This window comes from Centroberyx gerrardi, chromosome 17 (assembly GCF_048128805.1).
Source record: "Centroberyx gerrardi isolate f3 chromosome 17, fCenGer3.hap1.cur.20231027, whole genome shotgun sequence".
NCBI classification, from domain to species: Eukaryota; Metazoa; Chordata; class Actinopteri; order Beryciformes; family Berycidae; genus Centroberyx; species Centroberyx gerrardi.
This window is the reverse complement of record NC_136013.1, coordinates 9,685,745-9,696,881: the sequence shown is the minus strand read 5'-3', so window position 1 is coordinate 9,696,881 and position 11,137 is coordinate 9,685,745. Positions and strand designations below refer to the sequence as shown.

Below are 11,137 nucleotides of genomic sequence, written 5' to 3'. Positions count from 1 at the left end.
TTTGCAAGTATCTCTAAATAATTCCTAAATGTAGTGTAAATGGAAATAAATATTAATACAAATCAAAATCATTGTCCAACCATCAACTTTACCTAAAATATTCCCATGTGTAATAGTAAGGCATTAAACAGTATATAAAATAACATTTCAGTGGTTTAAAATGCTGATAGAAGTACACACTGATGAAGCTTGTGACAGGGAACCTGAGTACCAAACTATATTTATTGTATACAGTAGTAAAAGACGACAAATAATGTACAAATCAGTAGAGAAACAAATAACATGACAAGACCTGTGGGTACAGAACATTTATCTCCCCAATTCCATTGGTTGACCTCCCTCCCCTCCCAATATCAAACAAATTGCATGCATCACTTTCTGAATTGTAAACAAATTTTGGAGACACTCATCACCTCTAGAGATATGCTCATTCTGTTAACATTACTCTCCAAGGTGTTAATTGTTCTGTATGTCTGCCTTTAATATTATTTCAGGTTTGACAGTTAGCATCAGGCGATGACAGCCGTCTCCAAAATGTGTTAACAAAAACCTACGTGACGTATTGACTTTTGCTGGATATTCATGCGCAAACCGGAAGCCGCCGCTTTCCAAACACATCTAGAACCAGTTGCCCCGCCGACCTCCATCCTCGAGGACGACACGGAGATGACGAGACATCTGACCCCAGAACAGTGTTGAGGAACAGCCTTCCAATTATTCCCTCCCACAACCCACCCTTAACTTTAACCCGCCAATGTAAAAACCACAAGCAGAACTGCTTGAAAGAATGCTATAGGGACTGGCCACTGGCCCACTTCAACAGAAAAGAGAAGGGAAAGTTATGTATTCCATGTCAGGAGACTTCCCTTCTACTGCCAAACCCCACCCTCGACTCTGCACCTCAATAGTGTAACATAATTTCCTCTACTCATCTCTGTCCTACACAGACAAATTCTGGATGAGTGAACACTAGCTTGTGCTATGGATACCCACTGGAACGCTTTCCCTTAAATTTCAGCCAAAGAGAAGAGGAAGCAAATTACCACTAATGAAACACAAACTCCCTTAAATGTGACAGTTTTAACCTCGCCCTTTGCTTTTAGACTGATCCAAGTACATGATATATGAAACAAAAGCTCAGTCTTTGGAGTATTGGTCCAGGCCCCACAACAATTATCTAACATCCATTCTGATACTTCTGTACACAAAGCAACAAGCCCCCTGGGTAATAATTCATTTCTTAAAAGAAAAAAAAAAAAAAGAAAAAAAAAATACAAAACTTTGCAGAACTGTTTAGCAAAAGCACCTAAAAATGCAGAGAGAATTAAAATACATTGAGACAGAAGAGCAGGAGTCACCGTTCAGAAGAGAATACACAAGAAAGCGAATTGAAATGGAAGGGGGATTTGTATTAAGTTCAGGTAGTGCTTCCATTTCAAAACATTTTCATGCCAACTGACTGTGACCCTGGACAAAATGGCCGAGGCTCGCATTTGACCCGCAATGGACGAAAACCATGACAAACTACTGGATACTACGCTTTCACTGGAGAGAGAGAAGCACTGACAAACCAGGAACAACCGTGACGCTCGTCGATCCAATCACAACCCTCGGCGCCGGATGGAAGCGCTGTCCTGATTGGCCACAGCAGAGAGACCGTTGACACTCGCAAAAGTTCAGTCCTGGCTGAGACAGTACATAAACAGCTGAGGAGCCCCCCACCTGACACACTGACGAAAAACCATGACAGACATCTTTAAACGGGAAGAAATAATAATGATAATAATAATAATAATAATAATAATAATAATAGAGAGAAGCTGAGAGGAGCGATGGGGAGGGGAGGGACAGTGAAGGTGGCTGAGGGCGTGGTCTGAGGGTGGCCGTCAATGAGGTGGGAGGGGCTTAGCAGTGCCCACCCGTCTGCTGCTGGAAAACATCTATGGTGTCTTCATCTTCCATCTCCAGCTGAGTGGGGCAGGGGGACAGAGAGGTTCAATTTAGTGCATGTAGACAATAACTGAACAGGTAGGGTGAGGCAGAGATTACAACATACACCACAAAAACGATTTTGATCCACATCCAAGACTTTCCTTTCACATTTGTCTACATTTATTTATAGAAACTCAGCACTAGTGACATGCGTGTCAGTCCATTGTGCTGTCAATGTTAAATTCAACTACATCTCTCCTTGTTTGTAAAAGGCAAAACCAGTATGTTGTTATTACATTGGAGAAGTCATTAATTTTCAGAAAGTAACAGCTTTAAATTTCTAATGGAAGTGTTAAAAAGTGTCTCCAAAACGCGTCTCGGATATCCAAGGTATGCATTTCCTTTTTGCAATAACAGACTTTCAGTGAACTGCATAAAGACGTTGGTGCCTGAGGTCAAAGTGAATGTTTGGGTGGATAGAGCATCATTTCTCACCTGTGCAGGTGTATCCGTCTCGTTGATAGGCTGGCCATCAAACCTGAACCTGATCTGCCTTATTGAGAGACCCTGCGGGAGCAAGAGAACGCACAACCAGTCAGGACTCACTTACATCCCACACAATTAAATGAAACCACGATATCCAAGATATTCCATATGCAAGCCAATATTTTTGGTAGATGAATGCCTAAAATTAACGGAGAGGATGCATGAGTTTTCCAGCAACTCATACATGTCGGTTGACAGAAAAATTAAAGAGCTGTCATGTGGGCTTTCAACTCACCTGTCGTTCACAGTACGCCTTCATTAATTTGCTGAGCGGTGTGTGTCTTTTGATTTTAAACTGGACCACTGAACCATCTTGCCCTGCAACCTTGAGGTTGATGTGATCATTCTCGGTCTTCACTCCCTCCTAGGAGAAACATGTTATACACAAGTTAAGATTACATGACAACACTGGAAGCATCAAACATGTCCTGCAAACAAAAAGAAGGTTACAAATGAATGAGTTATTTAAGGCAAACTACAGTGAGAGAACCATCAACAGAGAAGTATGCCAATGAAGTACTTGACTGCTAGTAGTAAAGCCTTTTAAATTCAATGATAAGACAGTGCTCCAAGTGTGGCCATGGTGTGTGGTGAAGGAATAACAAATTCTGTTTATATTAATTTTTAGCCAAAACAAACCAGGCATAACAACACAGCCAATATGTCTTGCCTGCCGGGCAGTTACAGATGCTAGCATGATTAGCTCCGGGCTAGCTGGTTAGCACAACAGCCCTTCAGCAGCGATGCTGAATTTGCCTCAAGCTAGCTACCGGCTAACACTGCTAACGGTTTTGTTTTATTATATTTAGCGTAGCAAGTGCGTAAACATTAAAAATACCGGCAGCAGCACGGCTAGCGTAGCGTTTTATATCCGTGCGTCATCGCCGTTGGTGCTCTATTGTCGCCGCTGCAGTTGCGGCATTTGCGGTGTTGCGGACAAAACGTTAGCGTGGTCCCGTTTCGACAAAGAAAAATCCGCAAATGACAGTAATGGTATAATTAACATTTCAGCTAACTATTTTCGAGTTCGTAGTTGATATGACGGAATCGCCTCTACTTCCACCTAAAGCGCGCCGTGTTAGCACGTTTAAATGGAAAGATGCATGTAGGGACACTCATTCATTTGCGAAACAAACACTGCGCCGATTCAGAGAAACGTGCAAACCAGGCCATTTTAGATTGCACATCTGAGCAATGGTTTGGCATGAGCTTGATTTAGCCATCACTTTGAATCTGCGCTTCTTTAAATCAAGATGTCTTACCTTTGGCTTTTCCTCTGACATCTTAGCTGGATTCCGTGTGGCGAGTTTCAGGATAAACAGTTAATTGGGGTTTATTTCTGTTTCTGCCGCCTTCTGTCCTCTCTTCTCCTCCAGTGACGGGAACGCGCTTGGACTACTGTTGCACAGAAACGATTGGATCCGGGAAGACCACGTGACGTGAAATCACGGGAGCGCGGATACGGGAGCGCGCACCTATGCAAAATACTCGATCACGCGAAATGGAGAACCCGCCAAGGGGGGGTCAAACCTCCCCCTCCCCCCTTACCTTTCCTATGAAACAAACAATCTGGTGATGCGGTGCAAGTTGCCAATGAAGCAAAACAGGAAATATTTTGACAGTCCAGAGGAACTGTTATCTGAATCTGAGATATTAAAATGGCATATTATATTATAAATATCCTGTATTTGTAGTCTGCCAAAGCTAACTTTAAGCAGGGCTTTTGTTGACCAGATGAGGGCGCTCCAACACTTTCAGCTTCAGGACTGATGGGAGGCGGGTCGGTTACTGAGAGATTGTGCATTTCATATTTTGCAGATTACAGCATTTGGCATGATAAAGGCCAGACTACTGCTCATACTGACTATGTTTGACCTTTTGACAAACAAAAACCCAGACACACATGATACGGCAAAAGCTTTTGTTTTAATAAAAGTAAGACGTAGACCTACACACAGCAAAGTCCAGTGTTGCTGGCAGAATTAATGATCAGTTAAGAGTTTGATTAAAATTAGGCCAATTTCAGTCAAACTATAATTTCAACATCTACACATTCAACTTAAATGAATGAGCTATTTATCAGTTTGGAGTGCAAAGGTGCAGATTTCATTCTGATTTCATAAACAAACATCTCAGAGTCGTAACCGATTCCAGTAGGTTAAAAAAAAAAAGTAGCCTATTCCAGTGAATGGAGCCTACAGCAACAAAATGGCCTCTAAAAAGTTCATTCAGCTGTAAAAGATGCCTTGGAATGGGAAGGAGTCAATCCGCAACAAGAGATGAATCACAGAAAATACAAAAATATAGTTTGCCAAAATATCTCTGAATCAACAAGTAAGAACTCTCTTGAGCAAAAACTGACAATTTAATGAACAATAGGTGTTACATAAACTGTTAAGCAACCAAACTGGATTCTTTTCATACTGTACAATTAAAATTTAAGCGTCAACCCCAGCAGGAATAAATAGAATACAACTAATCCTACAGGAGCTACAGTATACTATAGTATTGTACTATCAAAGAACACTGCTGCTACATCTGTCTGCTCTATAGACCTTTATTACAGCCTCTTTGATCATTACAGTGAACACAACATTCCTTAAATTGACCTGTGCATCGGCAGGATGAAGTGGGAGGCTGCCAGTATAAAGCCAATGTCACTTCTCTTAAGCAGTGTTGGAAATGGGTTTAGATTCGTTCTTAGGTCAACGTCTATCCTTACAACCGCTAATCGAGGTCGTTGGTGTCCACAGGGTCAGAGGTCAGAGGTCAGGGCAAAGCAGGAAGTTCACTGATCCTCTCACGCAAACTTGGAGTACGGGTTTGAGCCACTCAGACCTGGAGAAACGGAAGACAATCGACAAAGTGATGCTTTGATTTGAAGAAGTACATTGCGTCAAGCAGGAAAAGATGAGATTGCTTTTTTTTTTTTGGGTGTATACAGTATGAAGCCACAAGACAATGTTGTAGTGTTTCTTTAATACTTCAGCAGCTCACAATGGGGAAATTGTGCTTTTCTCTCAGTGGAATGGGGAAACACATCAACATTATGGTGTGTGTGTGTGTGTGTGTGCGTGTGAGAGAGAGAGAGAGAGAAAGAGAGAGCTCACCATATTTCTTCCTGATGTCGTCATGTCTCTGTTTCATCTCTGTCCTCCTGTAAAGACGAAAACATTGTCTTGAGAGCCGTCTTGAGAGTATAATGACTAATGAATATTTCTGAGCCTCTAAAACAATCCTGGAAGTCGTGGGTAGGCCACAAACCAGTTTGGGCTATTTGTGACGTGTGTATTTTTCCATCTGTAATGCTTTTGTATTGTGTGCTAACAGATATAGAATCCGACCAACAATGCAACAGGGGCAGCTGGTGTGTCAGATGTAGGTGATAAGACATGAGACAACGTCACACACACACGCAGATTAAGACAAGCGATAAAGATGTAACACAAAAGCAAAAACAAATATGTGGCTGCACACTTGTAGGTACGATGCAAATACATATTTCAATGAATAATGATTTACCACTGGAGCTGTGTGTGTCTATGAGCAGCTTTTTGTTTTTACATGCTGTATCAGATAACCTGGACACCATCGATGCTGGTATGCATCCTGCTCCACTTTTAAGCAGCAACACAAAGAACATAGTACAATGCAACCTAGAGCGTGCATAAACTAGTTCAGGCCAACTACAGCCATTCATTTATATAAAGGTTTTGCTCAGTAGTTTCTGAATTCAGATTAAGATTTAAGACAAATTCAAGTTCCCCTTGAGAATTTATGGGAAAAATTATCCTGTAATCCTCAGCAGGCTGCCTGTAGAAAATGGACATTGTGTCTCTTGGAAGAGTCTTTTAGCACTTGAGAGATACAGGTAAACTACGCATATACAAATGAATCAAGTCAACATATAAACGAATTTGACAAACTAGAGACACTCAGACCATGTCAAGTCCGTATGTGAAAACAGTGTAATGAATGACAATAGAAAATGCCCCCTCACCTTTCTTCTTGTTTGGTCTTTGTCTTATTGGCCTGTCTCTCCATCTTGGCCTCAAACCTTTTAGATCTGACACACAGACACAAGATCAAAGTGAGGTTATGATTTTTTTTCATCAATTAAACATATTCCGGGTTTGAGCTGGACAGTTTAGAGAGAAGTTGTGGACAAATCCACAACATGTGTGTTTCAAGCACAGGAACCTTACAGTGACCACACCAAAGCTAACATATACATATAGCCATATTATCTAGACAGAGGCCTGATTAGATTAAATTTCCCCACTAAATACACACTCACACTCACACTCACATAACCTTCCAACGCATTAGTTCCAGACATGGCACATACATTATCATTACCCCTTAAAATCATCACAAGCAAAGAAAAGCTTTGGAAACAAAATAATCTGGGTATCTACTGGTTGATTAAAGGTGCATTAAGGAGATTTTTACTGTCTCATAGCACAAAATGATCATAATGTATGATCATATAATATGGTTGCTGATCAATACCAAAGACTCAACAATTGGTTTGCCAAGCGCTGAGATTTCTGGCTTTCAAAAACTTACTTTCCGGCCTCTACTCTGTTTTTGTGTTTAATAGTTTTACTTACATTTTAGGCATAACATTTTATTGTTAAGCTTAGTTTGTCACTATTTTTATTTGGTGAATGGGTGATGTCTCATGAATAAAAGCTAGCAAATTAGACAGTTACACTTAATAGGCCTTTAGCCATAAGACAGTAACCAATGTGGAGCCTGTTCCTATACTTGAAGTTACTTATTAAATAAACCATAAATATAGCCACCCTTAATAATTGTTCCAAATTGTTTTCTGGATAGAGGTAGTATGGGAGCTAGGGAGGAAAATCTCCCTTTTATGCTTGTTTACGTCACAGCTGTTAGGTAAGGCCTATTCAAGAAGTTCGTAAGTAAGAAGCCAAGAGAAGTTCGTGAAAGACGAGACTGATCTAACCAACTAAAGAAAACACTGGGGAATTGCACATAAAAGCCTTCCTTATGTAAGAACTTCCTTAAATGTCTTCTTAGGTAACTTCTTAACCCCTTGCACATAAAGCTGAAGTATGACTTAGTGCCTCGGTCTCATGTCATGGAGGACGGCAGTGTTTCCTTGTTGTGTTCCTGATCAGGTAGACGGGGCCGTCCCGGCTCGCTGCTGACTTACCCGAAGTTCTCACACTTGCAGCAGCAGAACAGGCAGATCAGGAAGGCGATGATGATGACTCCACCTACCACCGCCAGGGTGATTATCAGCGCCTGGAAGTTCACTGCGTCACAGAGAACGCAGAAACACAAAGGACACATAAGACGAAGACAGAGTCACTTTAGCGTAACCACACGCTGATACATTTCCTCTCCTCTACTCACTCCAACTGCTTTAAAAAAATCCATTCTACCTCTCTCTTTAGCTCTTATTTAATTTATTTTTATTTAATCGCTTTTCTCTCTTACAAGGTCATTATGTGGTTGCAGAAATATTGTCAGGGAACTATGGGTCTGACCCTTGCACTCTTTACTATTGGTTGCTTATAATTTAAGTGATCTAGGAATAAAATGATTCTACTGCTGAACTCATTGTAAGTCGTTCTGGATAAGAGCATCAGCTAAATGCTTGAAAATGTACATGTAAATATATTCATAATGAAGTGACTCACGGAAGTTGTGCTGGGAATGTAAGGGAGGGGTTGTGTGTGTGTGTGTGTGTGTGTGTGTGTGTGTGCGCTCTCTTACTCCAGCAGAGCCCCCAGCGTGCATCATTCAATGGGCAGAGTGAGTGTGGTGGAAGGATGGTCTGCACCGGGTACGTCATACACGTCTTTGTTGTTATACACCACAAGCACTGTAAAAAAAAAAAAAAAAACACACACACAGAATGACCACTCGATTTGAACGAACAAACGCACACATACATACAAAATGTACAAAATGGAGAAGGTGGGGAGGGTAGATCAGTTACACTCCCCAAACCTGTCTAACAGGTGTCGAGGAGGAGCGACTGGCTATGGCTGCTACACCTGTGACACCTCAGACTTCCCATCACACACACACACACACACACACACACACACACAAGTTGGTATTAGCAAAGCCCAGAATGAACTAAATCCAGCAGAAACAAGCGGCTTTCTCCCTGAACTCACCGTCACATTCTTCAGACATTCCTCACAGTTTGTTCCATTCTTAGCTTCACATACTGCGAGAGAAAAGAGTTAGACAGTTAAAACGCTTAGGACACGGAAATCAAGAGAGGGGGGGAGTAAAAACATACAACTATTTGACTGTAAACATGATGTGGGTTAAATATGTGCTGTGATACAAACAGGCAGACAGGCAGAAACAGCACAAGTGACTTAAATATACCGTAAGAGAGAAAACATTAGGTATGGGAGTGGATTGAATGAGGCCTGCTGGTTTGGTCTCACTGGGGTGTTTTTAACAACAGCTAATCCTCCTGGGACATTTTCCATGGAAACACACACACTAAACACAGGCTATAGACCAGTCATTATCACCAACACCATTACCACCCAGGCTACACTGGGTGGTAATGGCAGAGTCAACAGGGTAGACAAAGGCTTGGTAAATTAATACAGTGATACCCAACTGTTGTGTGACAAAGCAAAGCTTCATTGCTACAGGTTCAGTTTGATGTTTGTACTTGTTGTGGGTTTCTTTACATTGAAATGAGGACCTGAGGGGTGTTGAAACTGAAAACAGCCTCATTGTTCCTGCTGAAAGGTTTCTATTACACAAAGATCTGAAACCAACTGAAAGAGAGACTACCTTGAATTTAACAAAATCACTATTATAGTTTATGTTTAGCTTCAAGCAAAGCTGGACCAAAGAAGCTTATTTTTATTTTATGATGAGTAATCTGAATCCAGAATATGAAAACTCATTGAAAACAAGTCCTGAGGGTAATTCAACACCAGCATGGCTCAGATCAGGCTCTTTTGGCTTCTGTATGCTCTGTGCTATTCTCATTAATCATGTGAGACCATCTCAAGACATAAGAGCACTACAATAAGGATTAGTGGGCTCAAGTGATAAAATTAAGACTGTTTTAGGGAGAGAGAAAAGTCTCAGTAACTCAAGTCAGGATTCTGTGCCATTTGGTTACCTAGTTAAAAAAAACTTAATGAAGCAGCCAAAGGCGATTATATCAAATTTAGAGATGATTTATGGCGGCCATTAGTTCTTCAGTCACAGTAAAGTCAAAGTGCCAGTGATTTCCTCTCCTACCTTGGCCAGGTGCGGAAGTCTGGGCGAACACCGTCGCCAAGCCGAAGAGAAGAAGGAGAGCGGGGACAAAACTCCGTAAATCCATTTTATAAAGTAAACGCAGATATTCCAATTTAGTCCGAGAGGGTTTAAGGTAAAGTGTACAGAAATTAGGAAATATTGTGGGAGCCAACAGTCGGCAGCTGAAGTTGTAACAGCCGAGGAGGAGCAGGCTAACCTAAAAGTTACAAACCCTCCTCGCGAACGCACGCTCATTACCCACCAAACTACGAGGAGGAAGAAGCTTGGGTGTGTGTGTGTTTGTGCGCGTGCGTATTTGCATGCGCGTGTGAGTGTGTTTGTGTGTGTGTGTCTGTGTGTGTGTGTGTGTGTGTGTGAAATTAAACCAATAAAGAAAAAAAAATAATAATTGAGGACAATTTCCAATAATTTATTAAAGCATAATTTTGTAAAGCCAGTTACAAATAAAAAAGAACAACACACATTTCTCTCTCTTTCTCTTTTCTTTTTTTAAACAAGCACAATGATTTACTATGTAATGATGATAATAATAAGCATAACATAAGATAAGAGATGGGCCCCACTCTGGCCGCCTGCGGCTGATAAAAGGACCCTTGTGTTGAAGTTGCCCTATAGTTACAGACTTGTGATCAGATTCTTCATCATCTAACTAATCAATACTATTATTGGCCTGTAACAAACACTGATCACATATCAGCAGCTCAGGGCAACTTCTTCCTACTCAGTGTAATATCAGTGAGAGACAGAACCATAGATGTAGAATAGAGAGAACAGGCAGCTCCGAGTTCATCATAATTATGGCTTATGGGTTTAACTAGACTTTGTTTTCTCCAGTTCTCCACTCACTTTAGCCAAAACTAAATGAGCGAAAGGTTTCAACTGGAACATCGGAGTGAGTTCTACTTATTCTAACTCTACGGGCAGGATCCCAGTGGGTTGTGTGTATGCAGCACTACAGATAGACAACAGACACTTTAACCTTTAACCTTATTTAGTTCAATTTCACCTCAGTATTTGCCTTGAAAAGCAACAATGTATTGTCTTCAGGGCAAATATTCCAATTCCTATTGGCACTGAAACTAGTTTGGGCTGTAAAACCAAATTTAGAGAATTAATTAGACCCTGTTTTGAAATTATAGACAGACTCTGCTATTCTGAGTCATTTGACTAATTATCCCTCTGGATATTTAATGTGGAGAAACCCTTTGTTTACAGACTCTATTTGTTATGGGAATAGGTTTTTGAGGGATGCTGCTGCTGTCTACCTGCAGTGCCACAGTCTCAGGTGATATTGACAGAACAGTAACTTCACTTTCAGTCCAAGACACACACACACAAAGCAGTGATGACTGTCCGCATTCCCAATACATGAATT

At 41.1% G+C, this 11,137-nt stretch overlaps 2 protein-coding genes across 2 annotated transcripts; both read right to left on the bottom strand.

Annotated features, from left to right (window-relative positions):
* Nucleotides 1-202: 202 nt before the first annotated feature.
* On the bottom strand, nucleotides 203-3,888 carry sumo3a (small ubiquitin like modifier 3a). The gene is made up of 4 exons (XM_071921076.2): nucleotides 3,741-3,888; nucleotides 2,714-2,842; nucleotides 2,428-2,499; nucleotides 203-1,968 (listed from the first exon to the last, which is right to left on the bottom strand). The coding sequence occupies exons 1-4, from the start codon at nucleotides 3,759-3,761 to the stop codon at nucleotides 1,906-1,908; spliced, it is 285 nt and encodes a 94-aa protein (XP_071777177.1). The 5' UTR covers nucleotides 3,762-3,888; the 3' UTR covers nucleotides 203-1,905.
* A 497-nt stretch (nucleotides 3,889-4,385) lies between these two features.
* On the bottom strand, nucleotides 4,386-9,996 carry pttg1ipa (PTTG1 interacting protein a). The gene is made up of 7 exons (XM_071921080.2): nucleotides 9,742-9,996; nucleotides 8,640-8,692; nucleotides 8,230-8,338; nucleotides 7,664-7,766; nucleotides 6,479-6,544; nucleotides 5,589-5,635; nucleotides 4,386-5,316 (listed from the first exon to the last, which is right to left on the bottom strand). The coding sequence occupies exons 1-7, from the start codon at nucleotides 9,824-9,826 to the stop codon at nucleotides 5,279-5,281; spliced, it is 501 nt and encodes a 166-aa protein (XP_071777181.1). The 5' UTR covers nucleotides 9,827-9,996; the 3' UTR covers nucleotides 4,386-5,278.
* Nucleotides 9,997-11,137: the final 1,141 nt, after the last annotated feature.

Excerpts from the sequence above, each read along its gene's own strand:
- sumo3a (XM_071921076.2), bottom strand. The coding sequence starts at position 3,761 with ATGTCAGAGGAAAAGCCAAAG. Across the intron at positions 2,500-2,713 it reads AGGCGTACTGTGAACGACAG|GGTCTCTCAATAAGGCAGAT; the intron begins GTGAGTTGAAAG and ends TTGCTCCCGCAG. Across the intron at positions 1,969-2,427 it reads AGACGGATACACCTGCACAG|CTGGAGATGGAAGATGAAGA; the intron begins GTGAGAAATGAT and ends TGCCCCACTCAG.
- pttg1ipa (XM_071921080.2), bottom strand. The coding sequence starts at position 9,826 with ATGGATTTACGGAGTTTTGTCCCCGCTCTCCTTCTTCTCTTCGGCTTG. Across the intron at positions 5,636-6,478 it reads AAGACCAAACAAGAAGAAAG|GAGGACAGAGATGAAACAGA; the intron begins GTGAGGGGGCAT and ends TCGTCTTTACAG. Across the intron at positions 5,317-5,588 it reads CGACATCAGGAAGAAATATG|GTCTGAGTGGCTCAAACCCG; the intron begins GTGAGCTCTCTC and ends CCGTTTCTCCAG.